The following is a 24,138-nucleotide window of genomic DNA, read 5'->3' as shown; positions in this document are numbered from 1 at the left end:
ACTGAGACGTACCTCGAGGGTCCCACCCCAATGACAATAGGGGCACTGACCCAGTGACAGTTTACTACCTCTATTTCTGAGAGTGTAGACATTCACAGCTTGTACAATCTCCACAGAGAAGCACTGATTAATAGAATGGGAATTTCTGGACCAGCCGCACATGAGGTCACCATATCCAGCGCTAAGCATGGGCTGGAGCACCTTACAACACACCCCGTCATTGCACTGTGGAGCAGAGGAACCGCACTCTCTGGTCTGATGGACCTTCACCAGTAGCTTTGGGATGAGTTGGAGTGCTCCAGAACCGATCATCCAACATCAGTACCTGACCTCACTAACGCTCAATCAAATCCTCACAGCAAGGTTCCAACATCTAGTGTAAAGCCTTCCCAGAAGAGTCGAGGCTGTTACTGCAGCAAAGAGGATCAAACTCCCTGTTAACAGCCTTCATTTCAGAGGAAACCTTGGATGAGCGGGGGGTCTACAACCGTGTGAATGTGTGATGTACACATCAAAAGTTTGGTGACATTCGATATAAATTATTACGCTGGTTTGCAACGACTGGCCGCTTAAATAAACGGACGACTGTTCAGAAGAAGTCATTTAACTTTTTCTTACATAATTGTGGCGTAACAAACTCAAACTTTATTCAACACTTCTAATGATACCTAAAGGTGCTGTTTTTTAAAGGGAAATTGCACCATTTTTCATTAAGATGCTACCAGAGTCATTCAAAGTAAACTGATGTGAAATATTCCACTCAAGAGAAACTTGCAGAGTCAGAACTGGACGTGACGGGGATTAAATGATTAGAAATACAGTGTGAAAAGTAAGGCGGATTTTAAACTAAAGAAGTAAATAACCGGGTTAAACTGAAATCTTGACTTCTTTAACCTTGTAAAATTAACAGAAGAGTATTTTATGTTTAACCTTTGTTAATTATTTGAAGTTCCACGAACAGTTCAAGTTAACCTTGATGGTTTTTTTTGTTGTTTTAAAGTTTTAAAGCGTACGCTGCCTGATGCCGTGACATTGTTTGGGGACACTTTTGAGACGGTTTTGGCCTAAAACAGTGGAGTGGAGAGGTACATGTGGGTTCCAAAAAATACTGGACCTCCCACTATTTTGCCATCATCAGCACTTCACGTGAAAGTTAAATGTAAGCAAACGAAATGGCTCGATTGGCACAGACATAAAGACCTCTGGTCCCATCATCTCCATTGTAAAAAATCTGAGTTTGTAAGTTCCTCAACAATGAACTATTTCACATCAAACATCTCAGTGATTTAATTATGTAAAAATTTGGAAAAATGGGTGGATTTCCCCTTTAAGTTGTTGTGAGAAGAACTCAGTTTCACCTTCTTGTTCAAACTCCACTCACCGTCTGTACATCTGTTCTGCCTGTAGGTGGCGCCCGTCCTTCAGGAGCTGCACGTCGTTGAAGAGGATGCGGATCATGCTCTCGGCCTTGTCCAGGTCTGCCTCGATCTCTGCCGCGTGCTGGACGGGCTTTCCTGCTCCCAGCGAGCGCATGTCCTGTCAGGAACATTGACACCAAATGAATATCATAATTACTGATCATACAACGTTGCTGGGTCTTTGTGAGCTGTTTTGTTGTGAGTCTATAACCTTAAGTGTCTCACCGTCTGTAGCAGCGCCTCCACCTGGTTCAGCTGCTCCTCACACACGCCTGACTCCATCTGCACCTTACTGACCGTCCTCTGCAGCCGCTCCAGCCTACACACATTACAACCACCAATCACAACTCACTTCTCTTCATAGCTCACAGACATCAAGGTCAAGGTCATTTAAAACAAATCACAAGATGTCCAGTTTAGCCTTCAGGCCAGTCATTAACGCTCTTCTCTAGTTTGATTGGTTCTCATTTTATTGGGTGTTCAGTGTGTTGTAAAGAGGTTTTTTTGTGTGTAGCGTTTGTGTAAAAAACTATAAGTGCACATGAAATTGTCCCTTGGGACGTCTTCTTGACTGACAGATTGAACCGTCTTTATTAGCCAAAATGTGAAAATCCCAGGTGACTCAATAAATCAGAGACTGAGGCGTCACCATAGTATTTGAAAACATACTAATCCTTAACCACTTAATTTATAGAAGTTACGGAACAATTCACAGTAATTACTCCAGTGCATAATACCTACTGAAAAATCCATAGAAGATACTGAATAATTCATAATAGTTACCAAATAATTCACAGTAATTACTACAGTGCATAATACCTACTGAATAATTCATAGAGGATAACGAATAGTTCAAAGTAGTGATTCAAGAATTCATAGTTGTTGATGAATAATGCGTGGTAGTTACTGAATAATAACCATAATAATTCATGGATAAATCAGAGTACTTAATAATGCATAGTAGTTATGAATAATTTATGGTCATTAATAAAAAGACAGCACACGCCCAGGGTACCGAATGTTTGAACTGATGCCATCTGGCAGACGTTACAGACAAATGAAAACAAGGACAAACAGACTAAAAGACCGTTTTTACAGGCCACAGCTCTGTTACACCAACATGTGACTGATCGGGTTGTGGTGTGATGCCATTCATTTTAAAGGGCCAGTGCAATTTATAACAGGAAAATTCAAAGTTTGGTGGGTCGTGTGCAATCGTCTTTTTCTCTTTACGTTCTGCTGGGTGTGAATTTGTACAGTGTATAAATTATTGTATCTTATTTTATTTTTCTCTTTCTACCGCTTGGTGGTGGGAGGGTGGGGGGTTGTACTTCTATTTTGTTGCGCAAGTGTACGAGTACAATGTGCATTGACAAAGTTCATTCATTCATTCATTCATAATAACGGTCATTATAATTATAATAATGGTCATTAATTAATAAGTCATAGTAGTTGCTGAATAATTTATATTGGTTACTGAATAATTCATAGTAGCTTCTGAATAATGCATACTAATTCATGGATAATTCATAGGAGTCACTGAATAATTTGTCGTAGATACTGAAATTTACAGTAGTTACTGAGCAAAGCAGATACATAAAAAAAATCACAGTATGTACTGAATACTTTATAGTAGTTACTGAAAACTTCAAAGCGGTTACTGAATAAAACTCAATAATAAGATTAATAGCTGAACAATAAGCCTGCAGGTTAGACAGTTAATGGTTAATCCAGCTAATGGAGATTGGTCAGAACACAACTGATATTGAAAATTGATAATAAATATGTTTAAATTAAAGAAAAGGTTTTAAAAATGTAGTAATTAAGTATGAACTGCGCCGTTGCAGTATGGTTAATCCACCAAAGTGTACCACAGCGTAGGTTTTACAGAACATAAACCCAAAACCAATAACCCATCAACAACCAGTCAACAACCACAGCAAATCAATAAGCCGGATCACTCACGCCCTCTTCTGGCCAAGCAGATATTCCAGTCCATGAGTGTAGTTCACAAATGCCATGGCTAAGTCTTGGAGATACTCCACAGCACAGCTTCAGAGCTAATTCTCTGTCTCAGTCTCTGACCACTACACTGGCCCCTTTCTCAGCAGCAGAAGACAGACGGTCTTGTGACAAAAGGCCAGCCCCTTCAAAAAAGTGCCGCCCAATCCATTTCTAATTTATCAAATGACCTTAAACAACACATCTAATATACAGATAACCAGATCTTAAACCAAAGCCTTCCTGCCATTTCAGAGACTAAGACAGAAACAACATTATTAAGAGACTTAAGTAAACAAGAAAAGGACACAATCACATTCCAAGTTTTACAATTTATGAAGCATCCAGCCTGAAAAAGAACGGAGGTGGACTCGGGCACATCAGATAATCGCCAAGGCCGTCCAGCAAAAAAATCGGTCAACCATCTCCTGAAGTCAAACGTTCAAACACCGGCTTTTCCTTGCCAACTGGTGCATGAATGTTTTCCCCTCTCAGTGTTTTTATCAGCCATTCTACTGTTTATTACTTTGATCCACGCGGTTCTGAGTAAAGAGCTTCTGAGGTTAATCTAAAATCTGTCCCAGCATGACTTTGCTTGGTTTGATACTGGCTGTGTGAGGAAGAATCGACAGGCTCACCGCTCAAACTCTGTTCTGAGCAGTCGCTCTCGCTCCAGTATGGCCACATGCAGGCGACCCCACTCCTTCTCCACGTCGATGGGGTGGTAGCCGGGAGGCACCTTGATCTGACCGGCCTGCACTGCACCCTACGGAGAACAAATCAAAGAATATTTAGAATCTTAGCTTGTTCAAAATATTAGAATGTATAAATTATTGGTCATTCGAATAGAAGAAATATTTGGTTCCACTGTATATTAAGTGTCTCTTATAACTGTGTAGTTACACGTTACCAATACATGCCATTACAATGTAACTACTAGTGATGCGTTCACTGTTACAGATGGACTACAGTACTACAGTTTATGTAAATAAACACGTGTATCAATTTCACTCGACCTTAAACTGGAGTTACACTAAGTACATTAGCGGTATTAATATCAGTCGTGGGGGCAGTCGTGGGCTGGAGGTTAGGGAACTGACCCTGTGACCGGAAGGTTGCCGACAGTCCATGACTGAGGTGTCCTTGAGCAAGACACCTAACCCCCAACTGCCCCCCGGGCGCCGTGGATAGGGCTGCCCACCGCTCCGGGCAAGGGCTCACTGCCCCCTAGTGTGTGTGTGCTCACTAGTGTGTATGTGATGTTTCACTTCACATAGGTGGAATTTCCCGGTTGTGGGATTAAAAATGTATCACTTAACTTATCCTGTAATAGTGAATACCCCAATAGCAGTAACACTGTTGATGCATGTATTGTTGATGTGTGAGTAAACAGTTGTTAGAGGCAGTTAACAAAGTTGGACCGAAATATTTACATTCATAATTGTTTTTTTTGACCAGAACGTACTATTAGAATATAGACTCTTCGACTGAATTACAGGGAGATTCACTCGAAAGAGGCCCTGAATATTCTGTAATAACTCTCAGTAGGATAAAGCAATCTGAACAAAACAGTGTGCAATGTGCTCCTCAGCATATTGAGCTTCGAACAGGCTGGGATGCCCCTGCATTGGAGTGATGAGGCAAGCGCCAGACAGCCATCACAATGTTTAACCTCTGCAACTTCCAGGTGCAGACCCCTGTACCCCTCCATGTGTCTGGCAGAAGAATGGAGATCACTCCCAGCATCGCATGTAATCGATTACGCACACATCGAGGTATGCAGTGTATGTTTTTGGTTCAGACTGCTTCATCCTAATGGGAGTTACAACAGAATACTCGGGGCCTCTTTCAAGTGAATCTCCCTGTAGTTTAAACTGTGATCTTGCCATAAAATGATTTAATAAAAAGAGTGAAATATTCAGACCATAGATAATTACAAGGATGATGTTATGAACATACTAAACCCTAGATAAGTGCCTTACTGCTGTACCTTTCCATTAAAACTCTGATTTATCCTTAGATAAATGACTTTGATGTATTCTCAGAGTGCTTTATCATACAGATGCCCGAATTGTTAGCAAGCCATCTGGTAAAACGCATTTGACTGTAGATAATGTTAGGATCAGTGTTAGGGTTAGACATACGTTCCCGGAATGAAGTTAAGATTAGACTGTTTTAAGTTTAGTTTGCATATATTTAGTTCAATCAATCAATCAACCTTTATTTTGACGCGGAAGTACATTGAGGGCAACCCTCATTTTCAATGTAGCCGAGCATTTACAAAAACAGGGACTGACATGACAAAGAAAATAATATCTATATTGAATCATTTTAAATTAAAAGAAAATTTAAAAATAACAGCCAAAAAAAAGATAAAAATAGATTTAAAAAAATAAAAATAAAACGAGGTGATAAAACAAGATTGATAAGAGATTGAGATCAAAAGAAGATAAGAGATTAGTAAAATAATAATAATAATAATAATAATAAACTAACTAAAATAAGTTAAAAAGTAATAAAGAACTAAGAGAAGAATTAAAACAAGAAATAGAAGTTAAGAATAAATAAGATGAAGTAAAACAGGTGCAGGCTGTCTGAAGGTGGTTCGATATTAAAAGTTTAAAATGACTGAGTGACGCCAGTGAGCCGAGTTTTAGTGTGTCCTGTAGTGAATTCCAGCTGGTGCAGTAACTAAAAGCAGATTCTCCCAGTTCAGTAAAAACTCTTGGTACCTGGCAGCTGATCCAGTTACTAGAGCGAGTCTGATAATTACTGTTATTTGTATTCATCAATGAAGTGATGTATTCTGGCAAATGACCGGAGAGTGTCTTATAAATAAAACTCAACCAGTGTGTTTCCCTTCGTCCCGTTAAAGAGGGCCACCCAACTTTCTCATACAGCTCACAGCAGTTTGTTAAAAACAAACCAAGCATCTCCAAGGTCTCTCGAGTGGGTCATGTATGCATGTCGGCATGTGTCAGGGGCACAGTGGCAGTGTGCTACACATCACTTACCTCAAAAGCCTTGTAAATAAGTTTGGAGCGATTTTTGTCGGCCTCCTTTGCTGGCAGCTCTGTCTCCTTAAATTTGAGGAACTGGCGCCACAGAACCTGAAACAGACACAAAGCAATCCAAATGTACGAGTCCGGGTGGAGTTGGCTGTGCTGTGTTTTCACGAAAGATGTTGACAGTAATCTGTACATATGACTGTTTATTGCAACATGTTGGGCTGTGTTGATAAATGCTCTTTCTGTCCTGCTGATTCTCCTGTAGTGATTTATTGCAGCTGGAATCTGAGCCGCCTGGCTCCTCCATGTAGATGTTTCTGAAAGTTCATCAGCTCAATCAGGTGTTACGTGTAAATGACAAACATGTTGTGTTTTTTGAAATCCCCTGATAGCAAGAAGATAGTGAACCACTGTCGGCCCACTAATGGCCTAGCTGGTGGTCCACTGGCGTTTTGGCGTTTTCCAGGGTGGCCCACCGGCAGTTAAGCAGATTTGTAATAGACAAATTTCCATTGATCATCGCTCTTTTTTCCCTCACTTACTGATTTTTCCTTCCTTCTTTTCTTTAGTTGTACTTTGTAAATTAGTTTAGTAAATAATTTTATCCTAGCACAGAGTCAGCAAAAACATTTAACATCATTTTATATCAGGTCTAGTCATTATTTTTTTTCTCTCAGTTGTTTGTAATGTAGTTTCTTTTCTAAAATAAAAGTCTCTGGGCATTTAAATCTGAAGAGGTTAAAAACCAGCTACATCTTGCATGCAGGACAGTAATCTGGGTGGTCCGAGAGTGGACCAGCAGTGTCAAACAGTCAGCGGGGTGCCAACCTTATCAAGCGAGAAACAAACCATGCAAGATTTTTTTTTTTGGATACATTTTAATTTTATAATTTTCCAGCTGTCGCTGACACTCTTTTATTCTCTCTCTCTCTATATATATATATATATATATATCAATACAGGAGCATTCGTTTAAAGTGCTAAAGTCTTCTATGCCAAAGTCACACTGGTGTCAGAAGTGGGATAGAGAAGACTGACACTGGGATGGCTGACTTTTGAAGGGATAGTTATAGCATCCCACTAGGTCTGACTATGCAGAACAACCAGAAGCCTTTCCCTCTTTTGGATCTTAAAGGAATCCAAACTCGGTGTCAACGACAAGAAAGGAAAAAGTGAATCTAAAGAAGAATAAACGGTAGCATTCATTGGTTAGTAACAACAGCTGTTTACAGAAACATTCGCTTCAAGAACCTCAGCTTTGTTGTCATGGCTCAGGAAACTTGAGTCTTTCACAAAGATGAGTCGGTTGTAACTGAGCTTCAAATGGGTTGCAGAAAGCTTTGCACACAACTAAAGTACAATTTAGTTTCATGTATGCTTCAAGCGACTAAAGTTGCATGAAAGTTTCATGTAAAGCCAGCCTAAGAGACTAACCTCGATCTCTTCATAGCTGGTGGGGAACTTCCTCTCCTCAAACACAATGACATGATGTCTGATCCACTGCAGCAGCATGGTGACCAACTCATAGTACTCCTGCCAGCGAAGCTCCAGCTCCTGTTGAACAACACAAACAGCTGCTCATCCACTCAGTTCACATTACACTTCAGAATCGTTTCCTGAAATTTAACTGGCTGGACTTGCTCTTTAAAACTGTTATTAATTATTTGCAAAAAAAATCACAAAATCATTTTAAAAGTTCCACATTCTGGTCTACTTATGATATTTATGTGATTTTATGTATGAAAAATAGCTATTAATTTTTACATGACCATTTGCCAATGTCTATTTATGCTTTACAACAGCACAACTTCGATCCTGGAAGGCCAGTATCCAGCACAGTTTGGTGGTTCCTCTGCCCAAACACACCCACTAAACCTGGTAATGAGTGTTATCAGGTGTGCTAGAGCAGGTAAAGTGTCAAACTGTGCCCTCGAGGCCTGGAGTTGTACACCCTGCCTTAGAATTACAGGCTATTCTTATTACTTTGACATCAGTTTTGACTGCCTGCCCTCTACTGCGCCTCACTGAGCGAGCAGATAGTGTGGAAACACCCCTTATAACGTCAATCTGAATGGGGAAAGCTAAGCTGCTGCAGGCCAAATAGGCATAGATATGTAAAAGAGTTGTTGGTTCTCATGACATCACAAAAACATTGAATTCATACCAGCTGGTTTTGCAGGGTAGTGTCCATATATGGACTGTATGTGCTGGAGAATGAGCGGTACATTTGTCACGATTGGCCCCTCCCAGTGCTGTGCATGTGTTTGTGTTTTGGTTTAGCCCATGTGCGTTTGTTTTGGTCCAGCCCCTTCGTTTCACGACTCCACCCCTGAATGTTTCCACCTGTCCATCAGCCCTGTGTTTGCCCCTTGTGTTTGCTGGTCTTTGGTATCTGCTGTGTAGTTTGCACTGGTCTATGTACTGTTGTCTGCACTGGTGGTTGTATTGTGTTCTCATGGTGTTTGGTTCAGTACTCTTTATTGTCATGTCTGCCCCGCAATCTCTACGTGTTGGCTCTATGGCCCTGGACTGTCTCGACCCTGATTTTGGATTTGTACCTTTTTGACCCTTTTTGACCCTAGCCCAGACTGTGACTACGATTCTGTTTTGCCCTTTTTTCAATTGCGGATTTTGCCGTGTCATTAAATTTGTGCTTATTTCCTATCTGCGTTCGTCTGCAACTCTCTCATCATCACAACATTTTGGAACTTTTACAGCGTTTACATACTAAATAATAATTTATTACTAAAAAAGGGGACTTTTCCATGGTATGGACCCTTTAATTAATTTAGGCAAGTAGTTATGCTTAATTTGCTCTTTTTTCAGTAATAAAGGGAGACTCACATTGGCCTGGACTCCATCCTGAACATCTGGAACTCTTGGCATGACATCATACAGGGAGGAGACGTATGTAATGATAGACTTCTCATCAGGGTGGGGCACATCCACATCTGGCCAGATAAGATAAACAGAACCCGACACTGGATTAATGACAGGCTACAGCGCAAAGTAACAGCAAATTATGATTATACCACATATTCATTCATACACGTTATGTGTGTATATATATACACACACACACACATATATATACACACATACAGGGTGAGTCAAAAGTCAGAGGTCACCGTTTTATTTCAGAAACGAAATCGAAAATGACAGATCTGAACACCCCAGCAAGTAACGGGTGAGGGGGCCTATCTTTTAGGCTATGTCCGGAACATGGCCTCAATCTTGGAAGCTGCCACACTAGATCAAGGGCAAGTTTTTCCAATGGGAAGGTGGTCATGTAGCAGATCAAAGAAGACCGGAATTGTCTCAGAAATCGATTGCCGCAATCAGATTTGCAATATCTTTTGTGGTTCAAATGTTATCAACACAGAAAGTTGTAACAACAACTGGGAGCATCGCCTGTGATGCACAGCTGTTTGACGTGTTCAGTGTGCTGTCCCTGGTGCTGAACACAGAGCTGAAGGCGCAGGATCCACTCATTATGAACCCGCATGAGAATCTCTGGAGAAATGCTGTCACAAGCCTCCACGATGTGGTGCTGAAGGTGGTGTTTGTTGCGGATTTTCTCAACATACACAATTTGCTTGAGATGACCCAAGAGATAAAAGTCGATAATAAAATAAAATAAAACTGTGTCTTGTGACTTTTGACTCACCATGTACAAATATATCTATATATCTATCTATCTATCTATCTATCTATCTATCTATCTATCTACCTCTCTCTCTATATATATATACATATATATATATCTATATATATATATATATATATATCTATATATATATATATATATATATATATATATATATATATATAAAAGCCACATATGTATAAGCGAAACTTGGCTGATCGGCTACATTTCTTTGTTGTCCGAAGAAAACCTTACCTCTCCAAAATGGTAATCTTACAGGATACATTAAAAAACTAAAAAAAAAGTTTTCTTCTGACAACAGCGATTTGTCAATAAAAATTTTTACCTTGATTGCTATTTCATGTGCACTGCTTAATGTTATAAATGGCTCAGACAAAAGACTCCTCTATTGTTATTACTAACTTGTAAGAATCTAGTTTCATATGTTTATATCTATTCGGCAGGCTTTTGAATTGTGGGTCAAAGCCGATACTCGATATTTTTTCATACACACATCTGTTGATGCTGATACCAGTGCAAAACCATTTATAAGACATAGAACATCCACATGCATTAGCATTATGGAGAATAATAAAACTTCCACAGGGTTACAGATACAGACAAATGATTATTGAAATATCAGTTTAAAATACTCAGTCTAAGCTGAAATATAATTTTTTTTCATAATAAAGGCACCCAACATAACACTCTGCTTCTCTAACACCACCAGTCAGGAACTTTAAGGCAACAAAGGAACAGTATAAATGGTAACAGGCCCAGTGAGTGATCTTTTTTACCTTCTGGGTCGAGCAGGCGGGTGACACCCAGCTCTCTCTCAGCCATGCTGAAGGCCTGCTCCAGATTCTCCAGGTTGGTCTGTCTGTACACCTTACTCATGTCAATCAAATTAGGCCTGAAGGACAGACAGAGAACCAAGTCAGAACATGCATCAGAGGGGGTTATTAATCTGAAGGCTGCAACTACTAAGGAACAAGATCCAGGCTGGCTCTTGCTTGGTACGTTAATGGGGGTGAATACTTTACATAACCACAAACAGGCAAACACAGCAGGGAAAGGTTATGAGCTGTTTCTGACCATGTTACCATCAGTTGGGTATTTCTAGATAACTTCTCCACAAGGCAGCTGTTTTGAGCACTTAACACACCTAGAGATATCAGGACCGAGAAGGTTTGCCTTAGAATGTAATCAGAACTATTTGCCTGCTATTGTGTGTATACTAAACAACATTCACTAAACAGCTCTCTTCATCTGGCCTGCACACTGCCAAGAAGATAATTACAGACAACACTACATGCACCTACAAGCTCCAAGAAGAATTTAAGCATTTCAGAACAACAGTGATGCTGAAAAGACCAATGTGAGACCACAGTTTGCGATGTTCGCATCAGAGCTGCTGGGTATCAAATCAAAAACAGTAGCGAATATAAAAAAATTGGCCATTCAATACCAAATTTCAACGTCTACATAATAAGTCTGATCAGCAAGTAGGCTTTTTCCAAAGTCTAGACTCCTGATTGTCCAACTTACATTACATATGCATATTATTAATGTCACTGCTTCTTGATTAGTCTGTAATCTGTTGCATACCCATTTGGTTTATATTCAAAACGAATAAGAACAACAATAATAATAATAATAATTCTATATATATATATATATCAAAGTGAAGGTAGTGGTATGAATATATATAAAAAAAAAAATCATAACATTTACGGCATTTTGACAAACGCTCTTATCCAGCGGTGTTAGGAGTCTTGCCCATGGACTCTTATTGGTATAGTGTAGGATGCTTACCCAGGTGGGGATTGAACCCCAGTCTACAGCGTAGAAGGTAGAGGTGTTAACCACGTTATTAAGCAATAACACAAAGTGACCAGAACACAGTTCTATACACCAACGACAGGAGAACACTGAATTTAAGAATTACAGTGAGGAACACCACAAGACCTCTTTGATTAGTCAAAAGTTGTGGTGAGTGAATAAAGCTACTTCCAGCACCACGCACTCGTTTTTTGGTTTAAGCTATGCCCACTTTTATTTTAGAATTTGAACGAATGTATTGCAAAAAAGTACCATTCACAAATCCGTATCAAAGACAAGGGATTTCAGTGTCTAAAAAAATATGAACCATAACCAGCCCCAGTTAGCACTTCTAGTATACTACGAGAACACTACTCTAGTACGCTACAAAAACTAGCACGCTAGACGTTTAAGCAACAGCAGAAAACAGCCATTCGAAACATGTCGCTGCTGTCGGAAGAAAACCTCGTATCTCCACTCTTGTCATTTTTCAATTTTTGACATGATTCCAATGGACCTGTTGCCCTTTACATTGTGTGTAAATTTCATGAGTGGAGCAAAAGAAACGGCCCAAAATGACTTGGGAAGACGTCTGGTTCCATAGACTTGCATTAAAACTACAGCATGTTTTTCTTTCTCCTGTAAAGTTCTAATTTTGGAGATACAAGGTTTTGCTGGGACAACAGCGATATACAGCCTCCTCTAATTCATTCCATAAAGAATTTAAGCATTTAAGCAATTCAAACATTTCAAAACAATGGTGATGTAGAGAAGAGACTACTAGTTTGCTAGGAGCACACTGTGCTAAAAAACTACCAAACTGGACACAATTTAAGCATTTTAGAAAGGTGGTGATGTAGAGAAGAGCAGTATAAGACTATTTTGTTATGCAATAATGGTAAAATTTTAGTATACTAGAATTAACCATGCTAGCATGCTAGAATTAAAAACTATAACATAGATTTACAAACAGGCAACAAGCAGGACAAATACAACATATGCAAACTAGAGCATCTGCCTATTACTGTAACTACCCCAACTATTTTAGGATATTATGAAGAATTCAAACATTTCAAAGCAATGGCGACGTAAAGAAGAGACGGTGTGTCACGTTTGCAAGAAAATATTCTAAAACTTTCATACTCCATAAGCTCCATTCAGAAGCTGGGCGTCGTGTGAGGCTGTAGCTCTTCTCTCCAGTCTAATAGACGGTGACGTCATTTTAAACCCTTATAATAAAAGAAGCTGAACTTTGTTTTTCTACTGAAAGTCGACCCGTTTTTCCCCAAATCTGGGCTCTAAACTATAAACAGACGGCGTCTCTTCAGTGATCTGCTCTGGAAACATCACTTTTAGAAAATAACACAAAGAGCGTCGGAGATTTTTTAACTTTAGCAGTAAATTATAAGCGTATAGAGATATGTGGAGATCATAAAACACATGTTCTGTTCATTTGAGGGGAGATTTTACTAAATAATAAACAAAAAATGTACATTTATTTCATGCAGTTACTGAATCATTTGATTTCGTCAAGTTAATTTAGATGGAAAAACCAAAATATACCCCGGAGAATAAGAGGTTAAGCTATAGTATGAAAGTCGTGGGCTGGAGGTTCGGGAACTGGCCCTGTGACCGGAAGGTTGCCGGTTCGATCCCCAGCACCGACAGCACATGACTGAGGTGTCCTTGAGCAAGACACCTAACCCCCAACTGCTCCCCTGGCACTGTGGATAGGGCTGCCCACCGCTCCGAACAAGTGTGCTCACTGCCCCCTAGTGTGTGTGTGCTCACTAGTGTGTATGTGGTGTTTCGCTTCACGGATGAGTTAAATGTGGAGGTGGAATTTCCCCATTTGTGGGATTAAGAAGTGTCACTTAAAGAAACAGACAACAAAAATACTTCAGCGAATGCGAAGAACAGTGATGACACAGAAGAACAATACGAGACTATAGTTTGTAATGCTAGCATGCAAAAATCCTGGTATATTGGAATTTAAAACTATAGCAGTAAATAGACAACCAACAAAACAAATGTCAACTACAGCATATAGCAAAACACCTATAGAGGTTAGGCATTTCAGAAAAACAGCCATGCAGAAGAGAGACCATAATTTGTTATATAGGACGATTCTGCAAGGCTAGTATGATACAACACACCAGATGCAACACTGTGACAAATCAGTGGCTTGGCATGTAATTACGTATTATTACGACCACCTCGATCTCTACAAAGCAACTTAAGGCATTCGTACACTTGACTGTCTCGTTGGGTGTAGCAGCAGTAAGCCTGCGTCCCAGGAGGCACCACCTCGGTATAATAGGCTTTTCTGTAGGACAGCGTGTCGCCGCTCAATGGGCAGAGCCTCCATTCTTTGCTCAGCTCGAAATCACCACTCTGCGATCCACAGCTGGAGCGTGCTCCTGGACTCAGGGACTCCGGGTCCGAGTCGAAGGATCCCCGAGAGGGCACATCCTCGCATAGCATGACCACCCGCTCGTCCAGGTCACTGACCGAGCCATGAGCGCTGCTCGAAGAGCTACTGCGCCGCTTCCCTGTCCGAAGCTTCTTCTTCAGGCTGAACATTGGGCTGGTAGTGTAGCGCGTGGAAGGAGAAAACCAAGCACTTTGCACTCATTCACAGAACTCCACACAAGCACACTTCTGGGTGGATCTCCTGTGAGAAGTTTCCAAAGGTTTTCTTGATAAGCTTAACTTTCCATGGTCGGCACAGAAGCTGGAGAAAGCCTTCGGAGAAAAATCAGTCCATCTGTGCTAATTCCACAGGCACATCCAAGTGTTCTGGTAACATTCCATGTTGACAGCAAGCTGCAGTTGCAAACATACAAATCAATTTTAGGAATTGCGAGCGAGAGAATGTGGAAAAGTCGAATGTTAGTTGTCGTTCCTCGCGATTCCTGGGTGCTTATTAAGCTCCAAAGAGAGCCAAAGCATACCTGTGCTGTGCAGGCACATGCAGAAAGCTAAAAGCACAGCCTCTGGGGATGCTTGGCGTTCTCTCAACACTACGCCCTCCATTCACGACTCAAATTTCCCAGTTTATCTTTGATCCCGCCCTTGCCATACTTTCATGTTTCACTACAGCATATAGTGAACACCGTCGAACAACAGAAAGGCTAATACAGGTCAGGTCAGCCATATACTGTTTCACGCACGGCTGCAACTTGATAACTTGATATATCTTGAGCAAAAGTGCAAATATGATGAATTTGGAAGGTGAACTCTGAGACCACACAAGGAACAGAGGAGTGTCTCTTGTCGGTGTAAATCCCCCAGATTCTGCCTTACTGGGTAGAACATTGCAACACATGTTTGTGATCACATGTCTGCAAGTTCACATGAACAGACAGGAATAATTCCAGAAACCAAGTTTACATTAATCAAACCTGGGGATATTTTAGTGACTTGACATTAAAGCAACACATTTTCGTGTCTAATAAAGAGGACATTTGAGTGATGGAAGCTGGAAGCTGCCCCTTCAGATGAGCTAATGTGAAACCTAGACACTGGACCTGGGCTAAAACTGCAGCTCAGAAAACTCTGTTCTGTAGTGTTATTTATTATGACTATGAGCGAATACAGCAACCCAAACGCAGTCCAGCTTACCTTAGAGCACGTTCACCGTTTTGACACTGAGCTGCGAGAGTCCACAGAGTTTATGTCAAGCTTTAGGAATAAAATAATGACAGCTCCACCCTACAAATGATCAAGACAGCCACATATGTCTCTGTAACAGCTTCCCACCATTTCTGAGCCCAATCACTGAGACGGAGTCACTGCTGCTGTTGTTCTCGGCTTGACGGACAAAGGAGTGCTCAGAGGCGGGTGGCGGTAATTGGCTTGATAGAATGTCAACCCTTATTCAGCAACAGTCAATTGTATAGCAACAGAATAGCTACAGTCTTTACTAGTACACCTACAAATTGCACCTATATGGTGGGTGTTTCAGATAAAATGGCCAATGAACGAAGGTTTAAGGAAGGTTGCAAGGAGTCAACTGTGTGTATGAAACCTCTGGGACACTTTCAGCTAATCTAAAATAAATGTTTTAGAGAGTCTGAGCTGTGATCAGCACTATCAGCAGGCCTTTCTCACCTGTGTTTGTGGATGATGGCGTTGAAGAGCTTGCCGTCTCTCCAGCTGGTGGTGAAGTTGTCACAGCGCATGCCGTGGAAGCCCTCGACCATGCGCTGAGACCACAGCAGCAGCTTCTCCTTGGCCGTCATGTCATCTGACTGACCACTCACCTGGATGTCTGAGATCTGGAGGAAAAAAAGGAATGCAGAAAGGAATTATGGGATTTGTAGTACAGCAAGGAGTTCGAGGAAGCAATGAGTTTGTTAGTACAGTATATTTCAACATTACAGTCAATCAGCTTTGAGGTCTGGAGAATTCAAATGATTTAAAAAAAATTCTGCATAACAATTATTAAGGTGTTACAGTCAGTCAGTGGTGAAATGCTTTAATTCTAGAGAAAATTCCATTTAAATTCTAGACAAAATTATTGAGTCAGAATGGTTCACAGTGGTGGTGATAGGAACCAGACATCTGAAGAGTTTAATGCCTTTAAAAGCTCCCTCACAGAAAGATATTGCATAAAAGGATTAGGAATATGCTGCATCGTGCCTAAAACATTATTCTACAATAATCCTGAGGGAAAAAATGGTTTAAAATTATTATTATTATAATTAGAAAAATGTATAAATGGCAGAAAGGCCATTCTAAGGTAACAAAAAAGTTCACTTTCACATTTCCCAATAATTTTCCATCATCAACATGACATACATAAATGTAGAAAGCGCACTGGTCACTTTGGACAGTAAATAAGGGTTTTAATTTTGCACTGGACAATGGGACCCCTGGTTCCTATCATCACCACCACTGCAAAGAAATCCAAGTCGATAAATGTATCTATAATGAACCATTTCACATCAAACCACTCTGAATGACTTTGTTTACACCTCAAAGACTAAATTATGCAGAAATGTGGAAAAATCGACGGAATTCCATCTTTACATACATCAAAGGATCAAATGGCTGCAGCAGCATCGTTTTCTGAACTGCCCCATTTACATTACATGAAATTTCATTGCTTTTCTTGGAATGAAAAGAAAATCCCATAATAACACCCTAGTTGTTGTTGCTGGGATACTGTGGTGGGTAAACATGGTAGCTGGTGACGATCACACGGTTCTCACAAAACAAGTCTTATGATCAGGGCTTTCGATCGTGTCCGGTTGTGTACAGTGAATGTGCGTGGTTCTCCGCAGTGACTCATCGTCAGGGTTTCTCCTTTAGCCTCATCACTTCTCCCAGGCTATAACGGGTACCGTGCTTCGGTTCTGTTATAAATGCACCACTGTGTGGTGGTGGGGAAGTTGGCTGGGTTTTAGTGGTCAGACGTGCTGCTGTGTGTGACTCAGACGGCATGGAAACATCCTCCACCCTCTCGCTTCAGCTTTACGAGAGCCCGCAGAGCCGTTCTAGCTTCCTTCCACTGCAGGAGGAGAACTGCGGCTCAAACCAGCAGCCACAGAGGAAAGCGCTCTTTGTTTTTTCAACAGAGAACTCACGCTATCTGCACCACAGGCCTGAAGTACGAAGCAAGCAGTGAAGTTTCAAGTTCCATATTTTACAGTTAAGTCATATCATAAAAAACTGAATTTTATCTGCTTTTTTTTTTTTAATAAGAGATTTATGTAGTGCGTAAGCACTGTTACAGTTTCAATATCTACCATTCACTCCCCATTCGCACAGTCCATATCATTGCTGTCGGAACAAAACCTCGTATCTCCATAAAAAGCACCCCCCTGCGACCCTGACGGAGAAGCAGCTTAGAAAATGGATGGATGGATGGATGGATGGATAGATGGATGGATGGATGGATGGATGGATGGATGGATGGATGGATGGATGGATGGATGGATGGATGGATGGATGGAAAAAACATACTTTACTTTTAATGGAAGTCAATGGAACCAGACGTCTTTCCAAGTCATTTTGAGCTGTTTCTTTTGGTCCGTTCACCATGAAATTTACACACAATGTAAAGAGCAACATGCATTTTCACCTCATGTCAAAAACTGAAAAAATGACAAAAAACGGAGATACAAAATTTTTTTTCCGACAGTAGCGATACATGGAAACTAAGCGCTGCTTTGAATTACTTGCTTTTTTTGTGATGTCATGAAAACCAATGCATTTCCACCTACGGCAGCTTAGCCACACCCATTCACACTAAGGTTAGGAAACACGCTATTTACATATCACTGTCGTCAGAAGAAAACCTCGTGTCTCCAAAGTGGTGACTTTACAGGAGAAGGAAAAAACCTACTTTACTTTTAATGGAAGTCAATGGAACCAGACATTATGGGCCACTAATTTTGGTTCAGTCATCGTTAAATTTACACACAATGTAAAGGGCAGGTTTGAAAATGCCTGCTGTCCTTTACATTGTCTGCAAATTTCATAATGAATGGAACGGCCCAAAATGACTTGGAAAAAAATCTGCTTCCATTGACTTCCATTAAAAATAAGTAGTGTCTTTCCTTCTCCTGTAAAGTTACGGTTTTGCTCTGACAACAGTAATTTGCATTTGTAGCTTCTCACAGATGATTCTGCAGATATACAGCCAGTTTGTATAAAAATTATTAAAATGCTTTTAGTAAAAAACACTATTGCTGCACATTTTTAGTTACAAACCCATCTGTTCTGTGTTAAACATTCCAACTGTCCATTCCAATTGATTCTTTTTTCCCAAAGCTGTCGGCCTGCAGAGCAGATACGTTCAGTTAGTCAGATTAACAGCACCGTGTGATTAACAGCATGAGACGTAATTCATAAATCACCAAAGTCTCTGCAAAAAGTCAAATACATGCAGCTTTTATCTGAGCAGGCGTTTTACAGCACGGTCCTGTAACTAATCGGCCAGCTCAATAGCTGCACAGTAGCCATGCCATTTGACTTGCGGCCAAAACAGAAAGGGCTGCTGTTTAAAATGCGCACAAAAGAGCAGCATGATAAAGAACGGAAAATAGCTCTGGAGCCCCCTTGACAATCATTAAAGAAATAAAAAAAAAATACTGGAAACCGACAAAAGGAGCAGCCTCATGACTCATCAACCAGCCATGCCAGTGTGCCCTCTCCCTCTTCCTTGTGGGAAAGAGTGAGTCACTGAGGCAGATGGACACGGTCCCAGACCGTAATCCCCGACAGGCCTGTTTTAACTTCAAAGAAATCCATTTCTGCGCTCATTTTCCATCCTTAAAGAAACCGACTGAATAACTAACTATATTCAAAAGAATAAGAGCAAGTTTTGCAGAGATCCAAAGAAAGTAAACTTTTCTGGCACGACTGACCCGCCGCTATTCATTACTCCCAAAAAGAAGGCTTTCATTCGCTGTTTAGTCTGAAATGGGTCTGATTAAATGAGAATCAGATGCTGCGCGGCTTAAACTGGACCCTGATGTGGGTCCACAAGTGAACGAGGCTGTAAACAATTTGTGAACTCTAACGTGGATTGTCTGCACAGGCTGGTGCAGCCTTGAGACCAATCGGGTAATTTAATAATGTTTATACTCTGCAGAATCATCTGTGAGAAAGTCTGCATGGATGTCTGCACGTGAGAAAGCCTCACTACTCATTAAGCATCATGTACGTGGCAATAAGTAGCCACGGAGCAATGTGGAATATATTGAATTACAATCAATCAAAGCATGTGCAGTAGGCCTGGGTCATGTTAGCCAATACTGCCAATGACTGACTACCAAAGTAAAATTACAATGCTTCAAAGGCAATAATCACCGTCTTTGAGAAAATTGATAAGGAATTAGAGAAGTATAATAAATAATGTAAAATAATATTTACATCTGATGATCTGTATTCGCTTCCACTGTTTAAGCAACTATGAGGCATTAATAAGCCGTTAGGTCAGACTAATCTGCAGTTCTGTGTCATTTAAAGAGAAGAAACTTAAAACACGTTTGCAGCCACAACTTTCAAAACAAGAAGTAACACAGTTTAATACCAAAAGATGTCGTGTTTCTCAGTATTATATTATTTAATATGTGAGTTGCTTTAACCCTGACAGGACCCAGAGACCGCAATTTGCGGGCAAAATGATGGGTCATTTCTAGTTTTCATAAATTCAGAACGGTTTAAGCTACAGACGTGATCCACTTATCAGGACACTCAACAGACCCGCCCCGAACTACGTAGTGGGATGTCACTGAGCTGCGATGCCAGCATCAGTGAGTAATTTGGCTTGGAAAATCACCCAAAAACCTGATACTGTTGCTCTGGATTTTGACCTTCATATTCCAACAAAGAGTTAAAACAGTGCCATGATTCACATATCGCATCACTCATCAGACTCTGCTTCACCATCCACAGTGATTTCATCCACCTGTAGCCATCCGTCAGCAAGAGATCAGCTCCAAAATCACCCAAACCCACTCACTACTGTTATACTACATGGCTGCTTTCGGCCTTCATGTTATAAACAAAGGGTTAAAAATAGCGACACACACCAGAGCACTCAGAGGAACCTGCCATCCCTAGGCAGAGTGAGAGAAACCAGTTCTAACATCCCACAACCCAGAAATACAGCACAAACACACAGCCAGATCACTGTAGACCTGCTATTAGCTCTCTGCTTTAGCCTTCATATGGCAACAAAAGGGTTAACTCAATTAATGCTTAAAAAAAATATATATATATAAAAATAAAGCATATGAGCTAAAGATCAGACAGAAAGCACATCTGAGCTGCAGTGGGCCGTGTGTTTGTTTGCTGGGGGCTATACTTACACTGCCCAGGTCTATGTAGGAGGGGGGGGGAGTGAGGCATCAAATTGCTGTGAGTGATGTTTATATTGTTGATTAAATATACCTGGAAGTGAAGGATGATTGTCCATATCAGCCCAAGGGTCAGCTTGGGGTTTCCATCTGCGATGTCATCATTTCTGATGTTGACCAGTTTGACCTGCCACAAGGGATGGAGCAGTTTTCATAAAGAGCAAAACTTATAAAGAACTGATCTAAGCAAGCAGACAAAGCTCAATAATCTACACTCTTAAAAATGAAGGAGCCAAACAGGTTCAGTTTCCTAGAAAGACGCATTTCCTGAAAGAACACCTTTGTGTAAATGAGATGTGAAGCTGTCCTTTACATCATGTAAAAATGTCAAATTCATGAGGATTTGGTCATTAAAAACGGCCTGGAATAAAATCTCTTTATGTTAACTTACATTAGAAGTGAAGAACATTTTTTGGACTGCACAAAATGTTCTAGACCAATTATGTTTCCTAGAACCATACAATCAAACCTAGAACCACTGTGCTGCAATAAAAACACTTATTCAGTATACAGTATGAGATTAAGATTAAGTGACCCTTATTAGTCCCACAATAGGGAAACTTCACGTCCTCATTTTAACCCATCCGTGCTGTGAAACACCTCATACACACTAGTGAGCACACACACACACACAGACACTAGGGAGTAGTGAGCACACACACACACACACACACACACACACACACACACACACACACACACACACACACACACAGACACTAGGGAGTAGTGAGCACAATTGTCAGGAGAGGTGGGCAGCCCTATCCGCAGCGCCCGGGGAGCAGGTGGGGGTTAGGTGCCTTGTTCAAGGGCACTTCAGTCCTGTTGGCTTACAGTCACAGGGCTGGTTCCCTGGGGGGGAGGTGGGGTTGGGTGTACTGGAGCCCATCCCAGCGGTCATCGTGCGGAAGGCAGGATACACCCTGGACAGGTCGCCAGTCCATTGCAGGGCAGGCAGACAGACACAGACACAATCACTCACACACTCACATCCAGGGGCAATGCTACATGTCCAATTGGCCTGACTGCATGTCTTTAGACTGTGGGAGGAAACCGGAGAACCCGGAGGAAACCCACACAGACACGGGGAGAACATGCAAACTCCACACAGAGAGGACCCCGGTCACCCGGCCTGGGGAATCGAACCCAGGCCCTCCTCGCTGTGAGGTGACAGCCACCGTGCCGCCGGAGTGAACATCACATTTGGAATTTATACACTCATTTCATTTCAAAACGTGGGTGAGTTGGGCTCTATCAGGTTTGGAGTTTCTCACTAACAACTGATGACTGACAATCACATCGGTCAGTAAAGCATTTCTGCCAAATCTGCTGTCCAGTGTTGATAATTATTTCAAGGTGCTTAAAATTGGAATCAGTGACATCAGGGCCTGATCTTCAAATCTCCAAACTCAGACCAACATAAGCGTTTTTCACGTGCTTTACCGAACCAGAATTTAAACCAATTAAAATAAAGTGTAATAAATGAATACATGATATTAGCCGTCAAACGTTTAGTCCAACTGTGCGTTTTAAGTTTTGGAAGCTTGTGATGGCAAATTATGAGTGTAGGTTAATTATCAAGTACTAGCTGGACAAGGCTTAATCAGAGCATTACAATTCACCAAGAGATACTGTACAATGCTACAGTAATAACCAGGCTTAGTAGCGTTAATATGCGCATTACAGGGGCATTTTAATGTCCCACTATACTGTAGTGTTGCCAAAAATACAGGTAAATTTGAACCTTACAGGAGACGACAAATATGTTTTAATATTTATTAATGATTTTATTCCAGGCTGCTCTAATTTGGGGCATTTCTACTGGTCCATTCATCACTAAATATCCACTAAATATATAAGAACAGCTGCTGTGGTCAAATGAAAAATAAGAACAGAAAAAAAACTGATTTTTGGGGGGGACAGTGACCATTTGTACATCATTATTTTTGGGAGAAAAATGGTTGCGCTGGTGTTGTGACCACCGTACCTGTCTATGTTTGAGGAAGTCCAGGGCAATCTGAACATTCTGCAGTTTGTGGAAGCGCATACGGCCCTTCTCTCTGGGCTAGAGGACAAAAAACAATACAAAGGGAGATTAGAGGAAGAGAGAGATCAGTGAGTGAGAGTAACAGTGAATAGTTTGAGTCAGCTAATGCTACATCCTGTTATTATGTTTAAATTGGCCAGACTGTTTCACACGCCACCTGAAAAATTAAAAAAAAAAACATTTAAGCACAGAAAAAGTCGTTCGGGCAGAACATCCTGACCACCGCCTTGTTTCTACACTCACTGCCACCTTAATCAGCTCCACTTACTGTATAGCTGCACTCTGTAGTTCTACAGTTACAGACTGTAGTCCATCTGTTTCTCTGATACTCTGTTACCCTGTTCTTCAGTGGTCAGGACCCCCATGGACCCTCACAGAGCAGGTATTACTTGGGTGGTGGATCATTCTCAGCACTGCAGTAACACTGACGTGGTGGTGGTGTGTTAGTGTGTGTTGTGCTGGAATGAGTGGATCAGACACAGCAGTGCTGCTGGAGTTTTAAACACTGTGTCCACTCACTGTCCACTCCATTAGACACCCCTACCTTGTCGGTCCACCTTGTAGATGTAAAGTCAGTGGCGACAGCTCATCTGCTGCTGCACAGTCTGTGTTGGTCATCCTCTAGTCCTTCATCAATGGTCACAGGACACTGCCCACAGGACGCTGTTGGCTGGATATTTTTGTTTGGTGGACTGCTCTCAGTCCAGCAGCGACAGTGAGGTGTTTAAAAACTCCAGCAGCCCTGCTGTGTCTGATCCACTCAGACCAGCACAACACACACTAACACCCCACCACCACGTCAGTGTTACTGCAGTGCTGAGAATGACCCACCACCCAAATAGTACCTGCTCTGTGAGGGTCTATGGGGGTCCTGACCACTGAAGAACAGGGTAGAAGGGGGTAATGTTCATAATTATAATAATGGTCATAATGTTCTGCCTGATCGGTATAGGCGCACTTCTTTGTCATACACAACATCAAAAGAAAACAAATTCTAAGACCTGCCTTCCCTGTAAATATTCCTCAAATAACCTGTAAATACAGTAGACACTGGAATCATGATGTTCAGGTAAGGCTGAATCATACAGTGGACACCTCTGAGGTGATATAAGTGTGATGCCATACTGAATATGCAGCGCATTCGGTGCTATCTGGGACATTTGTGGAGGGAGATGCATGACCATAAAGTATAGACCATGCACTGGCATGTCAATCATTTATCAAACATACAGCCAGTCAGACTTCGAGATGACGCATCAGCCAGACTCTTATTGGCTAGCAGTGTATGCCACTCACAATTAAATGATCCCATGTCTGCAAGAAC

The 24,138-nt window shown here is 41.2% G+C and overlaps 1 protein-coding gene across 21 annotated transcripts in view; it reads right to left on the bottom strand.

The window, feature by feature from the left end:
- Positions 1-24,138, bottom strand: part of pleca (plectin a) — a 224,683-nt gene that overhangs the window by 38,144 nt on the left and 162,401 nt on the right. For all 21 annotated transcript variants that reach the window (XM_037541826.1, XM_017721336.2, XM_037541827.1 and 18 more), the window contains 10 exons: positions 22,755-22,832; positions 20,802-20,894; positions 16,008-16,174; positions 10,871-10,986; positions 9,272-9,378; positions 7,862-7,981; positions 6,434-6,529; positions 4,058-4,185; positions 1,644-1,737; positions 1,382-1,536 (listed from right to left, as the gene is read on the bottom strand). In XM_037541826.1, coding sequence (XP_037397723.1) covers positions 1,382-1,536; positions 1,644-1,737; positions 4,058-4,185; positions 6,434-6,529; positions 7,862-7,981; positions 9,272-9,378; positions 10,871-10,986; positions 16,008-16,174; positions 20,802-20,894; positions 22,755-22,832 — 1,154 coding nt within the window. The remainder of the gene's footprint in view (positions 1-1,381; positions 1,537-1,643; positions 1,738-4,057; positions 4,186-6,433; positions 6,530-7,861; positions 7,982-9,271; positions 9,379-10,870; positions 10,987-16,007; positions 16,175-20,801; positions 20,895-22,754; positions 22,833-24,138) is intronic.

This window comes from Pygocentrus nattereri, chromosome 1 (genome assembly GCF_015220715.1).
Source record: "Pygocentrus nattereri isolate fPygNat1 chromosome 1, fPygNat1.pri, whole genome shotgun sequence".
In the NCBI taxonomy this organism is placed as follows: Eukaryota; Metazoa; Chordata; class Actinopteri; order Characiformes; family Serrasalmidae; genus Pygocentrus; species Pygocentrus nattereri.
The sequence above is the reverse complement of the archived record's forward strand: the minus strand, read 5'-3'. Positions and strand labels throughout refer to the sequence as shown.